The sequence below is a fragment of the Neophocaena asiaeorientalis genome, unplaced genomic scaffold (genome assembly GCF_003031525.2).
Source record: "Neophocaena asiaeorientalis asiaeorientalis breed wild unplaced genomic scaffold, Neophocaena_asiaeorientalis_V1.1 scaffold166, whole genome shotgun sequence".
Classification (NCBI taxonomy): Eukaryota; Metazoa; Chordata; class Mammalia; order Artiodactyla; family Phocoenidae; genus Neophocaena; species Neophocaena asiaeorientalis.
The window spans coordinates 4,123,704-4,144,165 of NW_020174933.1; the positions used below are offsets into that span (position 1 = coordinate 4,123,704).

General features: G+C 41.9%; 1 protein-coding gene and 1 non-coding gene across 2 annotated transcripts; both read left to right on the forward strand.

Moving 5' to 3' along the window:
- The first annotated feature begins 3,337 nt into the window (after nucleotides 1-3,337).
- TOMM20 (translocase of outer mitochondrial membrane 20) lies at nucleotides 3,338-14,830 on the forward strand. The gene is made up of 5 exons (XM_024761497.1): nucleotides 3,338-3,566; nucleotides 7,981-8,027; nucleotides 8,593-8,674; nucleotides 11,679-11,821; nucleotides 13,601-14,830. The coding sequence occupies exons 1-5, from the start codon at nucleotides 3,446-3,448 to the stop codon at nucleotides 13,643-13,645; spliced, it is 438 nt and encodes a 145-aa protein (XP_024617265.1). The 5' UTR covers nucleotides 3,338-3,445; the 3' UTR covers nucleotides 13,646-14,830.
- Nucleotides 4,011-4,142, forward strand: LOC112410763 (small nucleolar RNA SNORA14). Its single transcript, XR_003005498.1, has one exon. It is a non-coding gene; the product is annotated as a small nucleolar RNA SNORA14 (small nucleolar RNA).
- Nucleotides 14,831-20,462: the final 5,632 nt, after the last annotated feature.

Below are 20,462 nucleotides of genomic sequence, written 5' to 3' on the forward strand. Positions count from 1 at the left end.
GGAGTGGCGGTAAACCAGGGGCCTGATCTGAGCTAGGCGGATCTGTTAAACATGCATCTTATTACTTAAGTAAGAGAACTGGGGGACACTGAGTTATTGGTGATTATTTTGAAAATCCTGTCTTTTGGGCGTAGCACAGGGAAAACCTAATGGATCTTTAATATGTAGCTCTGTGGAAAGCAGAAAGAGCTCCATTTTCCTGTATCCAAGGACTGGATATTTTATGCTTAGTATCTTCTACGGTGCTTAGAATCTTGTTTTTCATAAGTAGGGTTCAGTAAATACTTGTCACTTGATAGCTCTTGAACGTTTTTTCATATATTTCCAGTTAAATTTATATAAAGATGCTTTATCTGTAGACTACATAGACTATCTCTATAGACTATAATTTCGTGTATTTTCTTTATAGTGTATATTTTATTTGTATGCTTTTTAGTGTATATAAATAGATATAATTTTAGTGTCCTTAACATAGAGTGTTGGTCTTTAGGTTTTCATGTAAAGAGCCCTGGAGTGGGGTGTAAGGACATCTGATTCTTGACCCATCTCTCTGGCTGTGCATGCATGACCTTGAACAAGCCTCTCAACCTCTTTATCTAAATATCCTGATTGGTGAAATAAGGGGCTTGGACTAGATCAGTGGTTTCCCTCTTTTTTGACTGTGATCTGCAATAGCTTTAATTTTACACTGTGATCAGTACAAACATTGGTATATTTAACTGACACAGAAGTTCACAAGACAGTACCGGTCCTTACTACACATGTTGCCATCTGATATTTTTTATCCTTTTTTTTTTTTTTTTTTTTGCGGTACACGGGCCTCTCACTGCTGTGGCCTCTCCCGTTGCGGAGCACAGGCTCCGGACGCGCAGGCTCAGCGGCCATGGCTCACAGGCCCACCCGCTCCGCGGCATGTGGGAGCCTCCCGGACCGGGGCACGAACCTGTGTCCCCTGCATCGGCAGGCGGACTCTCAACCACTGCACCACCAGGGAAGCCCCTATCCTATTTTATTTAAAACACTGGTGATGCTCCACTAAGGTCATTCCACAACTGATTAATGATTCCACTCACAAGCAACATGCCTCAGGGATTTCCAGGCTGTTTCTGTTTCAGGATTCTATGCTTATAGGTATTTTACAAATGTAAAAAGAAAGAAGTATTAAAAACTGTAGTGTGGTTGAGAGATTCAAAGGCACGGGTGTTGCACTAACTGTGCTTTGTAGAAATGTGTTGCCTGGTTTATTGGACTCATAGCAGTGACCTCACATTTACATGGCATTTACTCTGTACAACTCTGTACAACACAAATTCTGTATTGTACTTCTGTACAATACAGAAGAACAGCATGTTCTTTGTTCAGAGTCATAATCTAATGGACACAGTCTCAGATTTCCAAGAGGCCTCATGTCATCTGTGTGGCCTTGTGAGTCTTCTGTCCCAACACCCCTGAGGCTCAGGACCTACCTGTATCAGTTGAGGTGCACTTTTTGGGATAGGAAGAATCTGTATGTGTGCAGGATATAAGGAAAAGCTTTTTTTTCCTGTTGTGTGCAATCCTCTGATCTCAGTCATTTGCTTTGCTTTGGTGCATATGCCCCTTCACACCCCACTGCGGTCCTGTCAATGCACATGTACCTTTGATCTAATTTCCAGTCTTTTATAGGGTCTCAGGTCCAGGCAGAAGGGCTTTCCTAGGCTTTTGGACTAGGTTAGGAGCTCCAGCTAAATGTTTCCATAGGTACCCTTGCAATAACTAATGACATCAACTACCACAGAGTTGAGCCAAACTAAATAGGTTAAGTGGACAGTCCCCTACAAGACTGCCCTCATGCACCAGTCACAGGTGTGGGGGAGGGGTGGTGTCTCCAGGCCACTCTTCTGACCAGCCAGCTACTAATCTGGAGGTTCCTACTACCCTCTCAGGTTCAATAACTCACTGCAAGGACTCAGAACTCAAGAACATAAGTATGATTACAGTTTTATTGTAGCAAAAGGATATAAATCAAAACCAGCCAGGGAGCTTCCCAGGTGGCGCAGTGGTTAAGAATCCGCCTGCCAATGCAGGGGACATGGTTCGAGCCCTGGTCCGGGAAGATCCCACATGCTGCGGAGCAACGAAGCCCGTGTGCCACAACTACTGAGCCCGCCGTGCCACAACTACTGAGCCTGCACTGGAGCCCCCGAGCCACAACTACTGAAGCCCGCACGCCTAGAGCCCGTGCTCCCCAACAAGAGGAGCCACCGCAGTGAGAAGCCCGCTCACCGCAACTAGAGAAAGCCTGCGCACAGCAACGAAGACCCAACACAGCCAAAAATAGAAACAACCCAGCCAGGGACTTCCTTGGCGGTCCAGGGGTTAGGACTCAGTGCGTTCACTGCCAAGGGCCTAGGTTCCCTCCCTGGTCAGAGAACTGAGATCTTCCAAGTCCCGTGGGGCAAAAAACAAAAAACAACCAGCCAGAGGGAAAGACGAGGGGCACAGGGACAGGTCTGGGAGAGTCCCAAATTCAGAGCTTCTGTTCCCTCCCTGTGGAGACCGATACTTACCCCTCCTAGCACACGGCACACTGACGTGTAACTACACAGAGTAGTGCCAACCGGCCAGACCCCATCAGGAACCATCTCCTTAGCTTAAACTGTCAGGATCCACTATGAATAAAATACATGCCTATCACTCCAAGGTTTTAAAGAGGATCCCGCCTCTGCCTCTTTAAATTTAAACTACATACATAATGTTTTCAGTGGCTATGACAACTTGACAACTCAACGTTTTCTATTTTTTTTCCTTCAATCTCTTACCCGTTACACTTGTCCAGGAATCGCTCCATTTAATTTTCTTCCACTTTTGAGGCTATACTGTAACATCATTTGAAATCGTATGGTTTCACTCTTCTGACCTCGTATGATTATGGTCCTTGGGGCACAACGGATTGTGACTGAACTTGAAAAGCAAATTCCATTAAATTCAAACAAGAGTCACGGGTTACCTGCATTCTATAAAAAGATGAAGCATTTGTAGTCAGCGACCTTCCTTCTTTGACACAAGTAGGGAGGTCGGCTACACACGCTTTGGAGTGTGCGCACGACCGCCACGTGCCGCCCTGGTTACATCACGCTCAGCGGCTTTTACGGGAGTGCGCGGCCTCCAGCAAAATCCCGACTCCTACGCGAACAGCGGCTGCAGCGTCTGCGGCGTCGGCGGCGTCGGCGGCGCCCAAGCCCCTGCGCAGGCGCAGAAGCAGCGTTGGAGCCTCCGCTCAGGCACTGCCACGGACATCCCAGAGGACCTCGGCCACAGGGGCCGGAAGTGACGCATCTCCGCCTTTCCGCGTCCCTCGCGGCGGGCGTCGGGGCTCAGCGGTGCAGTCGCCTCCGAGAGTTCTGAGCCAACGGCTTCTTTGCGGGCCCCGCCGCCGCCGACCCCACTCCTCGTTGGAGAGAAGATGGTGGGCCGGAACAGCGCCATCGCCGCCGGCGTGTGCGGGGCCCTTTTCATCGGGTACTGCATTTACTTCGACCGCAAGAGACGGAGTGACCCCAACTTCAAGAACAGGCTGCGGGAACGTGAGTGGGTCCCCTGTCTCCTGGGCCTGATGCCTCCCCACCCCACCCCGGCGTCCCCATCCCCTCCTGCCCCTCGCCGGGCCGCCGCGTGCTGGGCGGCCGCGTGGTGCTGCCGGGTCTGGGGCGGCGAGCAAACAAGCCAGAGAAAGGTGATGGCGCTGGCCGCGCGCTCCCAGGGCTGCTCCCGGCCCTTGTGCCCCGCACGAGTCCCTCCATTTTGGAGGAGGGAGCTTTCCCATTTTGTTTTCCCCAAACACTTTTCGGCGTGTAGATGCATATTTGTTTGTATTATGATTTAGGGCGGGGGTTGTGGTCCTTTTTCCTGTTGATCTCTCTAAACCTCTATTTCTAGCTCGAAAGTTGCGGGGTTTTTTTGTATTTTACGAATTTGTGCTTGAGACCAAATCTGCAAATCCAGCTCGGTATCGTTCTCAAACGATAAGGTTGCATTCTTAAACCCTCTTGGTAGCTTCGTTCTAAAGGCTCCCAAGATATGAGTGAATGCTATAGAGATTGCAGGGGAGTCCAAAGGGCTTTGCTTCTGTGGCTCAGTCTTATTTCATACCTGCGACATCTTTTAAGAGAGATTTACAAGAGGGGAATCGTGTCACCAAAACCTTTGTGATCTTTGAATTTCGGAGGTATGCTCGTTTGCAGCAATAGAAGGGCAAATTTGTTGCATTAAAAAATAACTTTGGTAACTTACCTAGGTTGCTCAGTCAAAACAGTTCCTAAAATTAGAATTTATATGTAAGTTATTAAAGCCCAGGAAGTACGAAGAAGTGATTATCCTATTTAATGATTTACTGCTTAATTAAGCTAAAATAAGGCATTTCACATGTTCTATAGTCACACGTGGCTAGTGACTACCTTACTGGAAAAGGTGCTCTTATACCATCTACAATATGATATCTAATTCTAGCTCTCCTATGTCTCAGGAAGAAAGGGATATGGAGATAATTTATTTTATTTATGGTTAGGTGGAGTAATGGAAATAGTGCTGTTTTGGATTCAGACACTGAGTTTTCTGGCCCAGGTTAGTCACAGATTAGCATAATCTTGGGCTGAGTCTTAATTTTCTTAGCTTGCAAAATCAGGTAATGCCTCTAGTTGGTTTTTTGAAGATTAAAATATTTGAGGTGTCTGCCACCATTCCTGACACGGAGAAGGCCCTGTAAATGCTGGCTCTAAGTGTAACTGTTGGAATTTAGATAATTTTCCTGTAGTTTCAGAAATAGCTGGGGGGTGATGGCGTGGATGCAGAGCTCTGTAAAGAATGGATTAACCTTTTTTTCCTTTGGAAACACTACAATCCTATTGTTAAACCTTGAGAAAATGAATTTTTGGTTGAAGAAATCATGAAACTAGCATTCTGGACAAATTGAGAGATCTGTTATTTTCAGAATTTCTTTTCCATCATCCTCAATCCATAAATTTTTTTTCTAGTTTCAGCAGTATCCTGATGACTTAAGTGGTCAGGCTTGAATTAGTAGCTGAATAACCCTTGAGCAACGGATTTCAACCTTTAGTTTCCTCTGTTGTAAAATAGTATAATGTAGAGTTTAGTACAGTACCTCTGGCACATGGTAATGGATGAACGCTAAAGATTGTTTATGAATATAATTATTTGATATTTTCTTTACCAGGTAAACCTTATTCAGAGTAATTTTGCAGTCTGTTTAAAGTCTGTATGATTGACCGATTTTAAGACCTTGATGGCGTTTTGTATTTGTGGAGCGAAATTGATTTCAGTTTAGTTTAATTTCGTGTTTTTCTAGCCTAATTCCTAATAGAATATTTACATCTATAATAAAAGGGCAGCGTTTTTCAAATCAGTGTTTCTGGGTTTTGTTTTGTGTGTGTGTGTGTGTGTGTGTGTGTGTGTGTGTGTGTGTTTTTTTAAGGAAAAGAGTTAAGATGTTTAAAATAGGTTTGAGGTTAGATCTGGGATTCTAATTTATTCAGTTTTTTTTAAACCTTCCATTAATAAGAGCAGATTACCAGAACTCCTACAGCATAATTTAGATCTAAATAATCACTAATAAATGAAACTTAATCTACAAATTATAGTGCCAACTACAGATGTTTTTCATTATACAGCACTGTGTAAAATGATTCATCATTTTAAGATATATTGAGTAATCTTCTCATTTAAATGAATGCTTTAAGAATGATTTAGATTTGGGGCTTTTTGTAAGTTCATATTTTATGTGGTTTTTTTTAGTCTGTTTTAACTTGTTAGGTTTACACAGTAGCACTTTGGACTGATTTCTAGCAAATCTTGAGTCGATTTGCTGATTGAATGTGTAACTCCTTGGTTTTTCAGTGTGTTCTGTGTCCTTTTGTCACAGAGATCCTATTTGATACTGTCCCTGAAAATAAGTTAATGTAACAAGTTAATTGTCTTATAAAAGTAAAGCCAGAATTTTAATCTTATAGCTATAAATTTATACAAGTTAATTGTCTTATAAATTAAACCACAATTTTAATCTTAACAGCTATAAATGTAAAGCAACTAAGCGATCTTAAAATTTGGTAACTATCAACCATTCAACAACAATCATTCGTTCTTCTCCACTCCATTTAAAAAAAAGAAACCTGTAAGATTGGAAACTAAGTTTCCTTATACTGTTTCATTATCATTTTTGTCATTTTCCATAATTCTGACTTAGCATATTGTATTTCTCTGTTTATTCCACAAACTTTCCAGGTTTACTTCTGAGGTGCTGTAACATGGCGATGATAATAGGGTTACTATGAGGATAAAATAAACTAATTAATAACATTTAGAATAGTGTCTGGCATGTAACATCTAAAACAGGTGCTTACCCTTAACATCCAAGTGTTCCATGTCCAGTTCCCCTGTGAAGTCTTTCTCTTCTAGAAGTTGTAGTACCCTCCCAGCACTAGGCTGTACCGTGATACTTAGTAATTAGTTAATATAGTCTGGTTATCAGTCATTATTTTCTGCCTAAAGAGGGCTGAACGAAACCCTTAGTTAAGCAAATTGGGGGTAGAATATATTATGCATTCTGTTTCCCCACAGTTGCCCAGTGATGAACACCTAGCAAAGGTAGCTGGTGGGGAAAATAGGCAGTCTTCAAAATAATATGTAAGATAGCTTTAACCTGTATTTTTTTGTTGAAAGTGCTAAGACAGTTTTTAAGCCTTAGAGTTGTAGCACTTTATGTAATCTGGGGGCTAGAGTTGGCCAGAGACACTGGTGTGGTTAAACCTAGTTTGTAAGTGTAGATAAGAAAAGGTTCCCTGACTGTAGTAAATTAACCATCTGTCTCTGCACTTAGGCAAACAGGTCACTGCCTCTTTAGTCATGTATTGAAATTTGGATTTATAGAATGCTTAAGGTTTTAAGAGGACATTTGCACTGTCTCAATACACTGAATGTTTATATCTCACGATACCAACCAGGCACTGTTTAAAAATACATTAACTCATTTAATCCTCATATCAACTCTATGAAGCAGGTATTGTTCATAAACCAGTTGTTACATACAGAGAAGGAGAGACACCGGTTAACTGTAACTTGCCCAAGGTCACACTGCTAGTCAATGGAAGATCTGGGATATAAATGAAGCCCGAGCTTCCTTGTGCCAACACTCTTTCGCACAGGGTGTACAATTAAACAACAACTTAAAATACTGTTAGTGTCCTATTATTGATTTGGTTTTAAGGGTTGACTAACAGATTTAAACAACATCACTCCTAAGATTTGTAGTATTGCTATTTCATATCAAAAAACAGAAAACTAAACAACTTACAGACTTAAGGCAGAGGGTTTTTTTTTCTTAACTAGCTGGCAGTAGTTGAATTAAGAATCATTTCTGAGTGCTACCCTTCTGCCCTCTTATTTTTGCCAAATGCATAAAAACTATGCTTTTTTTTTCCTTTTTTTATTTTTAAAGAAAACTGTCAAATGCTGGGGGTTTTGTTGGTTTTGTTTTGTTTTTTTGTTTTTGTTTTGTTTTTTTCCCTATTTAAGAATGCCAGGTAGTTTTCAAAAGTCCGTAAAGACAGAGTCTGTTATATTTCAGCAATAAAGCTCCGAAACAACAGTGGCTTGAGTTTTGTTCGTGTTTCATGTCCTGTGTAGGTTGAAGGTGGGAGGAGAGGCTTGCTTTGCTTGTGATAATTACTCAAGAGACCCAGCTGGGGGAGTGTCTCTTGTAAACTGCTCATCCTGGTGCCTGAGAGGGAAGGAAAGCGCTTCTGCCCAGAAATGTCCTAGTGTCCATAGCTCATTGACCAGAACTATCTTTATGACCCTGACAAATCACAAGAAGAGAGCTTGAGTCAGGCATGTTTTGCAAATAGAATGAATGACTGCCACAGCATTTAGACTTCCTTTGATTCCCATTTTAATAATGATGAAATGAAAATATTACCTTTCTTGCAGGAAGAAAGAAACAGAAGCTTGCCAAGGAGAGAGCTGGACTTTCCAAGGTAATCTCTTTTAGAGAAACAATTATTTTACAGTCTACTTCAAATGTGTATTTTGAGAATGCTAATTGGTATCAGACATTGATTTTCTGTTTTAAAATATATATATTTTTTGCGGTATGCGGGCCTCTCACCGCTGTGGCCTCTCCCGTTGCGGAGCACAGGCTCCAGACGCGCAAGCCCAGCGGCCATGGCTCACGGGCCCAGCCACTCCACGGCATGTGGGATCTTCCCGGACCGGGGCACGAACCCGTGTCCCCTGCATCGGCAGGCGGACTCTGAACCACTGCGCCACCGGGGAAGCCCTGTACTCTTTACCTTTTACTTTAGGTTTGATTCACAGTTTTCTAAGAACAAATACCACTTTGATCAAAAAGTATTTTTTCTTGCATTTATTTGAATGTAGATACTCACCTCTAATCCTTGCGAGTGTTGTTGAAGAGTGAATTTCTTTTTGTCAGTTTTCATAATGAGCTATTCAGTTTTTTTTAGTGGCATGATTTTTTGTATTGTTTATATCCCTGGAGTAATTCTGGTATCAGTTACTAAATATTCTATTTCTAAACAGTTACCTGACCTTAAAGATGCTGAAGCCGTTCAGAAATTCTTCCTTGAAGAAATACAGCTTGGTGAAGAGTTACTAGCTCAAGGTAATTAATATTCATTGAAAGACTAGGAAACAAGGTAAAATTCTTCACACTAATATAAACTTATGGTGATGAGGGGCTTTTTTAATGTAGTGTGGGCTATTTTTTAAAAAGATACTGTAAATACTTCAAGACAAGTTTTTAGGCATTTAATAATATGAGACATCTAATTTAATAATATGAGGACAAGTAATCTTTACAAATGAGGTTGCTTTTAAGTACTTTAGAGAATACAGTCATAGTGTAATATATAAGTAGTGACTGAAAGAGTATCTGGGAGTATAATTCCCTCAACTCCTTCATCTAACCTTCAGGTCTTTTCTAGTACTTATAGGAAGGAATGGCTAATATAATAAGTCCCAGAGAAGGTTGAAGGTTAATTTACCTGATCAGAAGTATTTATAAATATTTTTACTGTCAAATTAGCTTTTATCTCAAAGTAGCTTTGAAGTAGTTTCTGTCATTAATAAAAATAGTATCAAGTGTCAACTTGTTTTTCTTATTCTCACTGTTACAATAGATTTAGATAGTATTGAACTACATGATGCAGGTCATTTGTGGGGTTTTTTTTTTTCCCCTTTTTTTTTTTACGGGGAGAGATTAAAGGTTTACGATGGTGATATTTTTATCATGTCTTCTGTTTCATAAGAAATAATTCTTGAGAGAGGTAAGGGAGGCAGTAATTGTTTTTTATTTGATTGGTATAGTAAGCTGCTAATTATAAATTAAAATGGAAATGTCTTGCTAGGAAATAATTGACTTTTTCACGGTATAAGAAAAATATGAAGTTTAATCATAGGGCAAGGTAAAGCACTTAAATCCTCATAAGGATCGTTTGAGAGGCTATGGCTGTATTACTTCAATATCTAAAAAGAAAAGCATGTATAATGATATGTGTCTAAGGATAGAGCATATATTTGGGTTATATTGGAGATCCATGTACTGTGGGCATCTGTTTGTCTTTAGCCTTTAGATCCACATGGAAAAGAAAAGTTAACTCATGGTGGTGGGGGGATGGGGGGGTCAAGGAAGGGTAGGGAAGAGTTGTTCTTTTTCCCAGGCGTATGTTGGTCCCGTTTCAGCCCAGCACACCCAGAGGGGTACTTAACTCAGCTGCCAAGCTGCCTTTTCTTCTGGTGGAATCTACCAACCCAGCCTGAGGTAGAAGACTCAGGTGGTTAGAATTTGGGAAAAGTAAGCCATGAGAAAGCATAAGCAGCTTAGGCAATAAGCGTCATTGCTTGGCAAGGCCTCCTGCGTCTAGGGGTCTTCCATAAGCATACTCGCTTAGCTGAGTAGGAGCTCGTCTCAGGATATGTGAATGCGATTGGAGCTGCAAGGGCAGAGGGGAAACGGTTTGTTTCACTGAGCTGAATTGCTGTGGTTGTTCATGAGTGGTTTCCAGTGTGTTTAGAAGTTTTAGGAGGTGTCTCAGAGGATCCCCTGTGTTCTACACATAGCCCTCTGGTATAGTCACTCTATTTCCGTTTAATAATCGGAATTCATATCCTCAGACAATAGTGTGATCCCGTCTGTTGCCTGTAAGTTCAGTGGCATGAGGATTCACTGGCCATGTGGCATCTTAATTTCCAAGTCAGTGGAGCCATTGTGTCCCCGTCTTATGTGGAAGACCTGAGTCTTATATTTTCTGTTTTTAATGCTTCTTTGTAGAGTTAATGGTTTCTTCAGTTTGAATACTTCAAGTGAAAATGCTAGGTGGAGGCAGTTCCTCCTTATTTACCAGAGTCTTTACTCCCTTGTTTGGTCATATTCTTACTCAGGGCTGGAAAACTTTGTTTACTGGTTTATTATATTTGTTTTTTTTTTTAAGTTTAATTTTTATTTTTTTGGTTTATTTTAGATGATAGTACTGAGGAGCAGCCAGACAGAAGAGAGGCGTAGGGTTAGGGGGTGGGGACTTCCACGCCTTCTCTGGAGGTGCCGCCCTCCTAGTACTTCGATGTATTCACCAACCCAGAAGCTCAGGAAATAATTTCTTGACATAATCAGAATTTGTTCAGTTTCACGGAAAGAGTTACAAATGGCACAGTCCCTACATTAAATTGCCAACAAACTAAGATTAAAAATCAGTGAGTAGGAGAACCAATGAAAAAGTCTACAACAGAAAATGAGTTAGCTACCAATCAGGGAAACATTGTCTCCTTCAGGCTGCACCTTGAATTCCCTGAGAGAGGGAGGGCCTAGGCATTGGGGCGAGGAGAGCGTTCTGCTCAACACAGCAGTGCTTCATACCACATGGCGACTTCCATCTTGTAACACTTGGTTTGTTCTTCCTCTGCTCTGTCGTAAAAGGATTATATGATGCTTTCAATGCTGTTGGTATTATAAAACATACCACTTGATATCTGGCTATCAGGTCAGCAAAAGTTGTAGCAACATCATGTGTGAAGGTAGCTCAAGATGACAAGTTGACTGCGATTGAGGTCCTGTAAATGTGTAAATGTATCCAGGATTGTTTGGCATTGTTTGCTGTTGGATCTGCAGAGAGGGTGACTGCCAGTGATGACTAGATTCAGAAGAGATTAAAGGCCTTTAGGGTGTCTACTTACATGTGGTGATATTCATACAGTATAAGGGATTAGTTTAAAGTGAAATTGGGCCTGTCTACCTCAGTCCCCCAATCTTCCAGTTCTCTTTTCTCATAGAAAATACTGTTTCATTGTTAGCAATTTCTTATGTATTCTTAGTATATAAATAGTAATAAACTTGGACATTTCTTTTTTTTTTTTTAAACTTGGACATTTCTGTACCTTATTTTCCCCCCTTTGTATGTGTGTTGGAGTCCCTTCAATATCTACATATAATCTGACTCATTCTTGTTCATGGCTTCTTAATCAGTTATATGAGTGTACTTACTATATTTTCTAGGTTTTACTTGCACAATGTTTTTGGTCATTTTCACTTGGAGATACAGTGAAGACTTTAGGGTTGAATTTTGAACAAAGGCAAGGGCTTTTCCAGTCTCATGTTTATGTAAATCTTCCAGGTGAATATGAGAAGGGTGTGGACCATCTGACAAATGCGATTGCTGTGTGTGGACAGCCACAGCAGTTACTGCAAGTGTTGCAGCAAACTCTTCCACCACCAGTGTTCCAGATGCTTCTGACTAAGCTCCCAACAATTAGTCAGGTAAAGATTTGAAATGTTATGAAATAAGTGAGGAGAATCTGAGAGTTAAATGTTTAGGGACATTGGCATTTTAAAAAGGAGCCTAGTGGACGTGATGACATCATGAAACTCTCCTCCATGTAATGAAAATAGTACAGGAGATGTCAGTGCTTGACCTTTTCTTCCCTAAGAGAAAAGCATCCAAATGAGGGGGCATAAAATCTAGTGATTGTGCCCAGGAAGTCGATTAGGAATTATGTCTCTTAGTGTTAAATCTCAGGCCTTAGTATTCAAATCATCAAATTCAGGCCACTCCCAGCTACTTTCTGAACCTAGCTTTCTGCCTCTTGTGTGAAACCACGCATGCAGTTAAGGGGCCTGGCAGAGGCCAGAGGAGCCAAGGTGGCATAGCTTGGAAGTCAGGTCATAAAGGGCTCTGGGTTCCCTTTGATCTCACTTGTCTGAAGGCCCCAGTGTCTCTGCTGCTGCTAAGGTGGGCTTCAAGTTTGGAGCTATTCGACTACATCCCATTTAAATAAGAGGTTAAGCATAACTTAGGAGTTAATTAAAATGCATTCCAGTCATTTTAAATCCTTCTCAAGGAGCCCGAATGAATCTACTTTTTGGAATATCGTGTCTGTTAAAGGAATTTTCATCTTTGATATAATTAAAAATTAGTAAAATGACTGGTTAATTCTTTAAACTCATCTTTACAATTCTTTAAACTAATCTTTACTCATCTAGATTGGAAAGGGACTGAAAAAAAAGGGTCCTAAAGATTTAAGGGAATGGACCTAGAGTCTGTCATACAGAGTGTAGTAAGTCAGAAAGAGAAAAACAAACAACCATCTGCTAACACATATAGATGGAATCTTAAAAAAAAAAAATGGTTCTGATGAACCTAGAGGCAGGACAGGAATAAAGACACAGACGTAGAGAATGGACTTGAGGACACAGGAGGGGGAAGGGTAAGCTGGGACGAAGTGAGAGAGTAGCATGGACATATATACACTACCAAACGTAAAATAGCTAGTGGGAAGCAGCTGCATAGCACAGGGAGATCAGCTCGGTGCTTTGTGACCACCTAGAGGGGTGGGATAGGGAGGGTGAGGGAGATGCAAGAGGGAGAGGATATGGGGATACAAATATACGTATAGCTGACTCAGTTTGTTGTAGAGCAGAAACTAACACAACAATGTAAAGCAGTTATACTCCAATAAAGATGTTTTTTAAAAAAAAAAAAAAGGATTTAAGGGAAAGAGTTGGAAAACCAAGGAGTTTCAATCTTTTTTATTTTAGACTAATGTGGTTCCCAGTCAGTTGGCAGAATCCTCTGTCTAAGATTATCTGTCTTTTGAAAGACAGCATAGCATAGTGCTTTTGGGAAATTGACCTGAGGATGATGTCTTTGTATAATGACTGTGACCATTTACAGGCAGAAAAGGGAAATGTTTGGAGGATAGAATGATCAGTATAGCACTAATTGGTATTTCTTCCTGTGGGAGTGAAAAGAGATCTTAAATTCTTTTTGGTTTTAGTTACAAAATTGACTAACATGTAACACGATATAATGTTATGGTTCCTTTGTTGACTTGAATTTTGAGATGGGACTGACAGTGATCATTGTTTTCTCAGATATAAACAATGTATGAAGTGTTAAATGTTGATATCTCAGTATGGGTAAACCTCAGCAGGATTTGATTCAGAGATTTGATACGAAGGGCATTTTATGTTGAATTTAGAATCCTGATTAAATGCTTATCATACTTCTAAAAAATTAAAAATTCTTTTCTCTTTCAGAGAATTGTAAGTGCTCAGAGCTTGGCTGAAGATGATGTGGAATGAGAAATATGTCAACATAATAATCTCAATTTAAAAGTATTTTTAAAATCTGAACTTGGAAGATGATCAGCTCTGGGGGAGTAAGGGCAAATACGCTTGTTATGGACTGTCCTACACTGAGATCTACCAAAGTTAATTTTTACTTTGTGTAGATCCATTTGTCTGTTTTATTTATTTTTCTCAGTGAAAAGTGTATTTTGATAGGTTTTGATTTTATAAATACACTATCAGTTACCGAGATACAGATTTTGTTTATTCCTAAAGTGTGCAATTAGAATGTACATGTATAACATCACATTACTTACATTAAAAATACCCAATGCTCAGTTTTGATAGATAGGCCAAAAAAAGTGTAGAAGAAAACTGAAGAATGCACTTTTTTCCTTTAAGCTAGTACAGTTCGCTGTACATCAGATGATTGGATGGAAACTTGATTGTGTATTAAAACTGAGCATTAAAATCTTTAAGAGATTCTTTCCATTTAATCTCTTAAATATGTCTAATGTGCTGCTGTGCTATAGTAACTTCACTCCCACTGTTGATTATATCAGTGGGCCTAATGTGTTCCGGATATTTATCTCCTTGTATTTTAGATATGTGTAGTTGCAAATAGCACCAGGAATTAGATCTGTGTACACCCTTAATCTAGCTGAGTAAGCTTCGCCAGTCAATGTCTGCCCGCATTTATAAAATGAGGGAATTTGGTCTGCTGATTCAGCTTCTAATTCCTTTGGTTCTGTTCAGCATTTTCAAATCCCCTTTTCTGAGGGATATATCTGTTTGGGCAACCAGCCCTTGCATTTTTTAATACTCTGAATTTTGCATGCTTGCCTGACATAGTATTTCTGAATTGATTTTTTTTTAAGGTATAACTTGTGTTGATTTTCAGTGAAATCATGGTTCTGTCACTACTTTTGTAAATTAATCTGAAATTTAACCTTCAGGGTAGCTGGGACAATATGCTTGTAAAAGTTTGTGTTCCCCTTTGCTTTTATCGTCAGTGTACCTCCTGAATCCCCTTCCAGCCTGATTCACTTATCTTGTTATGGGAATAAGGTATAACTTTGTGGCTGCAAAGAATGACTTGCAAAGAATGAAGATAATGGGACCTTTTATTCTCAAAATAGTGACATTATCTGCAGCCACAGCTTCAGTATCAGACCTGAGAATAAAGATCCTTGGTACTTAGTGGTGTTTGTTGAGCATTTCTCGTTGTACCGGTTGCCTTTATTCTGTCTGAATGTAGAGAGACCTTTTCTGTGTATTAGACATTTTGTTTTTCTTAAAAACTTTAACTGCAGGGGTTTGTGGTGGTTGGGATGTAGTGGGATGAGTTTGGAGTGTGGTTCTAGTTTCTCCCTCTGGATAGCTGCCAGCCTTGGGCAAGTCCACATGACATCTCAACTCCAGTATTCTCATCTGTAAAAGAAGAACATCAGACTAGGTCCCTTGCACATTAAAGGACTCTTCCTCAGGAACCTTCCAGGTTTGTGATTCTGAACCATAAACAGTGTGCTTTTTTCAGTGACAAGCCTGCATGCTTTTTGAGGGATGAGGTGGAGTGGGGTGACTAGTTCAAACATGTGTTGGTAGGTTCATTTTCCTAGTAGGATCCCAAATCCAAAACAGTATAGTGGTGATTCGTCAGTAATTGACCGTGCAGCTGGGAAACACTCTTCTGTCCTGCATCTTCCCAGATGGGGGATGGACTTGGGGCAGTCAGAGGGATTGTAGGTGGGGAAAGAGCAAGGGGCAGACAGCTTGGCAAGAGAGGAATGGACCCAGGAAAACTTAAGGACTAGCTGGAGGAGTGTGAGGGGTCAACCTAGGTTTATTTTAGGAGGGAATGAAGACTATGTGCCCTTGTGAACTGTAGTGCAGCCCAAGCTGGGTATCACTTGGCTTTCTGAGAAATAATCAGCATTAATGCTTACTGAAGGTAGCGATATCCTTACTTGAGAGCTGATTATGCCAAGTACATCTTATTTGAGTGACAGCTTTGGTGCTTTAAAATTAGGTACCACTTTTGAAAGTTAGCTATATTGTGTTAAAAACAACAACCAGTACCAAAAAAGTTTTTTCCGTCTAGACAAGTAATTGCTGAACACTGTTTACTATCTAAAGTTTTACACAGTGATGGAACCAGGCGGTGGGGATGCTGGGTGAATGGTGCTCAACCCAAGATTTAAGTAGAGTGATAATAGCTTGGTTGTTCCCATGTGCTAATGTTGCAGCACACTTAGGTCTTTGGAAATGGAAATGTTAGTGCACATTGGCATGCTTCCTTGGGCAGAGATCTGTTGTTTTGGTTCCACAATTTGTGCTTAAATTCTTCACTCTCATTTGGTTGGTCTTTATGTTTTCTAACTCTGCTAAAAACTTCTTGGAACTTCCTGCACTGTGCATCCATTCTTTTCCTGAGTTCTTGGATCATCTTTACAGTCATTACTTGAGCTCTTTCCAGTAGATTGGCTGCTCCACTTTACTACTAAATCTATATCGAAATTCACCATATCTGTATAAATTCACCAGTTCCACATCTGTGAAAACTCCAGGCCTTGCCTTCGTTTTGCTGATTCTCGGAGTCGCTGGCACCCTCATGGCCCCTCGTACCTCTGGCTTCCGCGTCCGCGTGTGCTGTCTTTGCATCAGCCTCTGTCAACCCATACGTAGTAGCTTAGTTACATTTCTCGACCTGGGAGAAGTGGCTCTCTGTGGGATATGTCCTGTGTGTCCTAGTACAGGACCAGGGTAGGTAGTGAGCTGTGTTTGCAGACTCAGTAGTTTCCCGGCCGCTGCCGTCTGCCCCCTAGTGGCCGAGGCTGGTCTAGAGGTTTGCGCGCGCTTCCTGCCGGTGCCCGGAAGGGGAGGGGCTGGTGCCCGCCCGTTGGTGGGCGGGGCTGGGTCTAGGCCTAGTGGCGTGTGGGGGGGTGGCCCTGGGCTCCAGTTGAGGCGGCCTGTCTGCCCATGGGTGGGGCTGGGTGCCCTCCCTGTGGGTGCTTTGGCCTGAGGCGCCCCGGCGCTGGAGCCTGCAGGCTGTTGGTTGGACCAGGTCTCGGGGACCAGGGACCCAAAATGTCTGCCAGCAGCATTTATGATGCCAGAGAGAGCCGCAGACGCCCGCTACCTCCCGAGGAGACCCTCCAAGACCCACAGGTAGGTCGGGCTCAGGCTGCTGTGCAGTTATGCCGTTGTCACGCGAGGGAGCTTGCGTGCGCCCTCCCGGAGTGGAGTCTCCTCTTCCTTCCACCCCGTCCTGTGGGGCTCCTGCGATCGAGCCGCACCGGCCTTCACAGCGAAATGCCCTCCCGATGCCAGACCCCCCAGCTGCGGAGCCTGCCATGGGGCTCCGTGCTCACGCGGGGGCGAGGCTCTGCGATGTTAAGTGTCCTCTAGCTGGGGTCGCCCGCTCAGGTGGTGTGGGACTTGATGGTGGCGAGAGGGCGCCTCTCCAACCTTCTCGTGCTTTCTTTATGTCCTTGGGTGTAGAATGCCTTCTTCTGGTAGCTGCCAGTCGTTTTAATCAATGGTTGTTCAGCAGTTGGTTGTCATTTTGTTGTGCTCCTCCGCTGTCGTCTCCACAGTTTGTACTTCAAGAGCGCTTAAAACGGGGGCTTACCTGGCAGTATCAGCGCTGTTCTGTTAGATAAATAGAACTTAGGTTCACACCTCACTTCTGTAAAGTGTGTAAAACCTGGTACAGTGTGTGGTGGGCAGTCGGTAAACATTGGAGTCCTCTTCTTAGTAAACTTGACGGTTTCTCATCTTGCCTGCCTTTCTGACCTTGTTGACTCAGCCTATGGACCAGAGTGTGTGTGAATGTCAGCGCAGAAGAGATTTTTCAGAAAATTGGTATATCATGCAGATACACAAAATTTCCTTTCTTGTAACGTAAAAAATGCAGTTTTATTATTGCTTGTGCCTCAGCTGCGTAAGTGATATTAAAAGGCTTGGAGAAAATTTTGGCTTGGTGTATGTCTGCAGAAGAGAATTCTGCTGAATTTGATGATTCAACGTAGAATCAAGTTTCTTGGTTACCATCCCTTTGAGAAAGTTGACGGTTCTGCAGCTTCTCCCCAGGAAAATGCACACTTGCCTTTGACTTAAGGGGGATCACAGATCCCAGGTTTAGAACCCCTGCTTTCGTGTCAACAGGTGAGGATTCTGTAGTAGTGTTTTCCCAGCCTTAGATGTATCAGAATCATCTGATTCTGATGGAAGCCTTGTTAAAGCAGATTGCTGGGCCCGACACTGGCCAGCAGGTCTCGGCCAGGAACACATATCAATCAGCATTTCTAGCAAGTTCCCTGGTTTTGGTGATGTTGCTGGTCTCAGGTCATGAACGTGACGCAGATGGTGACGCTCAGTGGTGAAGTGGAAAATGTGAATAGGAAATCCTTATTGGAGAACACCAGCTGTGATAAGGTCACAGATGATGTACTGTATGTAGCACTCTGAAAGTGAGACATGTGCTTTAAAAAACCTGCCGACTGTAGCAGAATGTAATTATTTGGGAGCTCCCAGTACAGACCATCAGTTATCAGACTTTATGTTCAAGATAGGCCAGGCCATTAAAAAATGCATTTTAGGAATTTTTTTCAGAAAATAACCCATCGACTAGACAGGTCAACTAAACAGAAATCATGCTCCCTAAGCATGTAAGTTGTGAGTTTTTACTCCATATTTATGTCTTTGAGTGAATCAAATGGATTTTTTCCCTTTTTAGATTCAGGTTTTCTGGAGCATTATATATATATGTATATATATATATGTATATATATATATCTATAAAATGTTTACATATATAAAACATGTTTATAGATTGTTTAAATACTAATTATAGTATATTTAAATTACATAATAAATTGTATAATTTTGGAGGTACTAGATCCTTGTTTAATTTCCACTCATATTGATAAGGGAGTCAAGTACTTTGGCATAATACTGACAAAGAAGCTAGAGGTGGGGAGTGAAGGGGAGAAAACGGGGATGAGAGGCTGTGGTGAAGCAGGAGCTTGATCTGAGAAATGGAGTGGTGCCTGGCACTCAGCATGTGTCTCCGTGTGTTGTGTGCCCACGTGTGCTCTGCACATTCAGAGAGAGAGCCAGAACAACTGCATCCCCCTGGAAGTTCACCGAAGTCCTCAAATCCAGGTATCCCTGCCTTTTATCACATGAGAAAGTAGACTGAGCTGGCCTTTCAGTTTGTTCTTTGGTTGAGTGGGCATCTTTGAAGTTATAAAACCAGAGCCTGTCTCAGTTTACCCAGAGTAGTACACCAGACTGGTCCCCGGAGAGGCTGAACATACTCAGTGACCTCTCGACAGTGTTCACGTCACACATGTAATTGCTCAACCTACTCACCATTTGAAGAGGACAACTTTGGTTGTCAGCAGAGACTGATTCTTTTCTAGACCTCTTTTTTTTTTTTTGGCCACAGTGCTTGGCTTGTGGCATCTTAGTTTCCTGACCAGGGATTGAACTTGCACCCTCGGCAGTGAAAGTGCGGAATCCTAACCACTGGACTGCTATGGAATTCCTTATAGACCAATTTTATCCATACCCCATTCCCAGAGAGCACTGCAGTGGTTTATAAAAGCTTCCTTTACAGTTGCCTGTATTAATTAGGACCCTAGTAGCAAGTATAAAAACCCAACTTGAAAAAGCTTGAGAAATAGTGGCATTTGTTAGCTCCTCACGAAGAGCTTTACGATTAGCACAGGGATCTCCATGCCAGGACAGCTCCTTCCGTCTCTGCTTCTCACTGGGCTTGTGCCACTTCTACAAGCAGACTTAAAGAGGGGGCTGGAGCTCTGGGCCCTGGCCGCTCCAGGCACGTGTGCACGGTGCCAGTCACACTCCCTGAGCTCTAGAACATATTAACTCGCCACTCCTTACAGCCTTACAGGGTGTGCCCAGTGTTGCATAGTAAGTGGAAGATTCAGGATTTATCGAAGTAAAAATTGTGTATGTATATTACATTAAATATATAAGATGTACGGTGTGACATTTGATGTCTGTAGCCCTTGTGAAATAGTTACCACCGTCCAGCTAGTTAATATCTCCATCACCTCGCATGGTTCCCTTTTCTTGTGTGAGTGGTGAGAATACGACCTACCCCCTGCAAATTTCAGGTAAATATTAACTACAGTCACCATGAGATATGTTAGATCTCTGGAACTTATTCATCTTATAACTGAAAGTTTGTACCCTTTGACCAACACCTCCCCTTTTCCCCTGTCCCCCAGCCCCTGGTAACCACCATTCTATTCTGTGTTTCTATGAGTCTTGATTTTTTTCAGATTTCACATATAAGTGAGATCATGCAGTATTTGTCTTTCTGTGCCTGGCTTATTTCTCTTAGTCCAATGTTCCAAGTTCATCCGTGTTGTTGGAAATGGCAGAATTTCCTCTTATAAAGTGTGTATCACATTTATCCATCCATCCACTGACAGACATTTAGGTTATTCCCTTATCTTGGCTCTTGTGAATAATGCTGCAATGAACATGAGGGTGCAGATACCTTTTTGATAGTGATTTTATTTCCTTTGGGCTTAATACCTAGAAGTGGGATTGCTTGATCATGCAGTACTATTTTTAATTTTTTGAGGCATTTCTGTACCGTTTTCCATGTGGCTCCACCAGTTTACATTCCCGCTAGCGGTGCACGAGGGTTCCCCTTTCTTCATGTCCTCACCAGCACTTGTTATCTCTTGTCTTCTTGATGAAAGCCATTCTAACAGGTGTGATACTCATTGTGGCTTTGATTCACATTTCCCAGATAACTAGTGATGTTGAGTGCTTTTTCATACACTTGTTG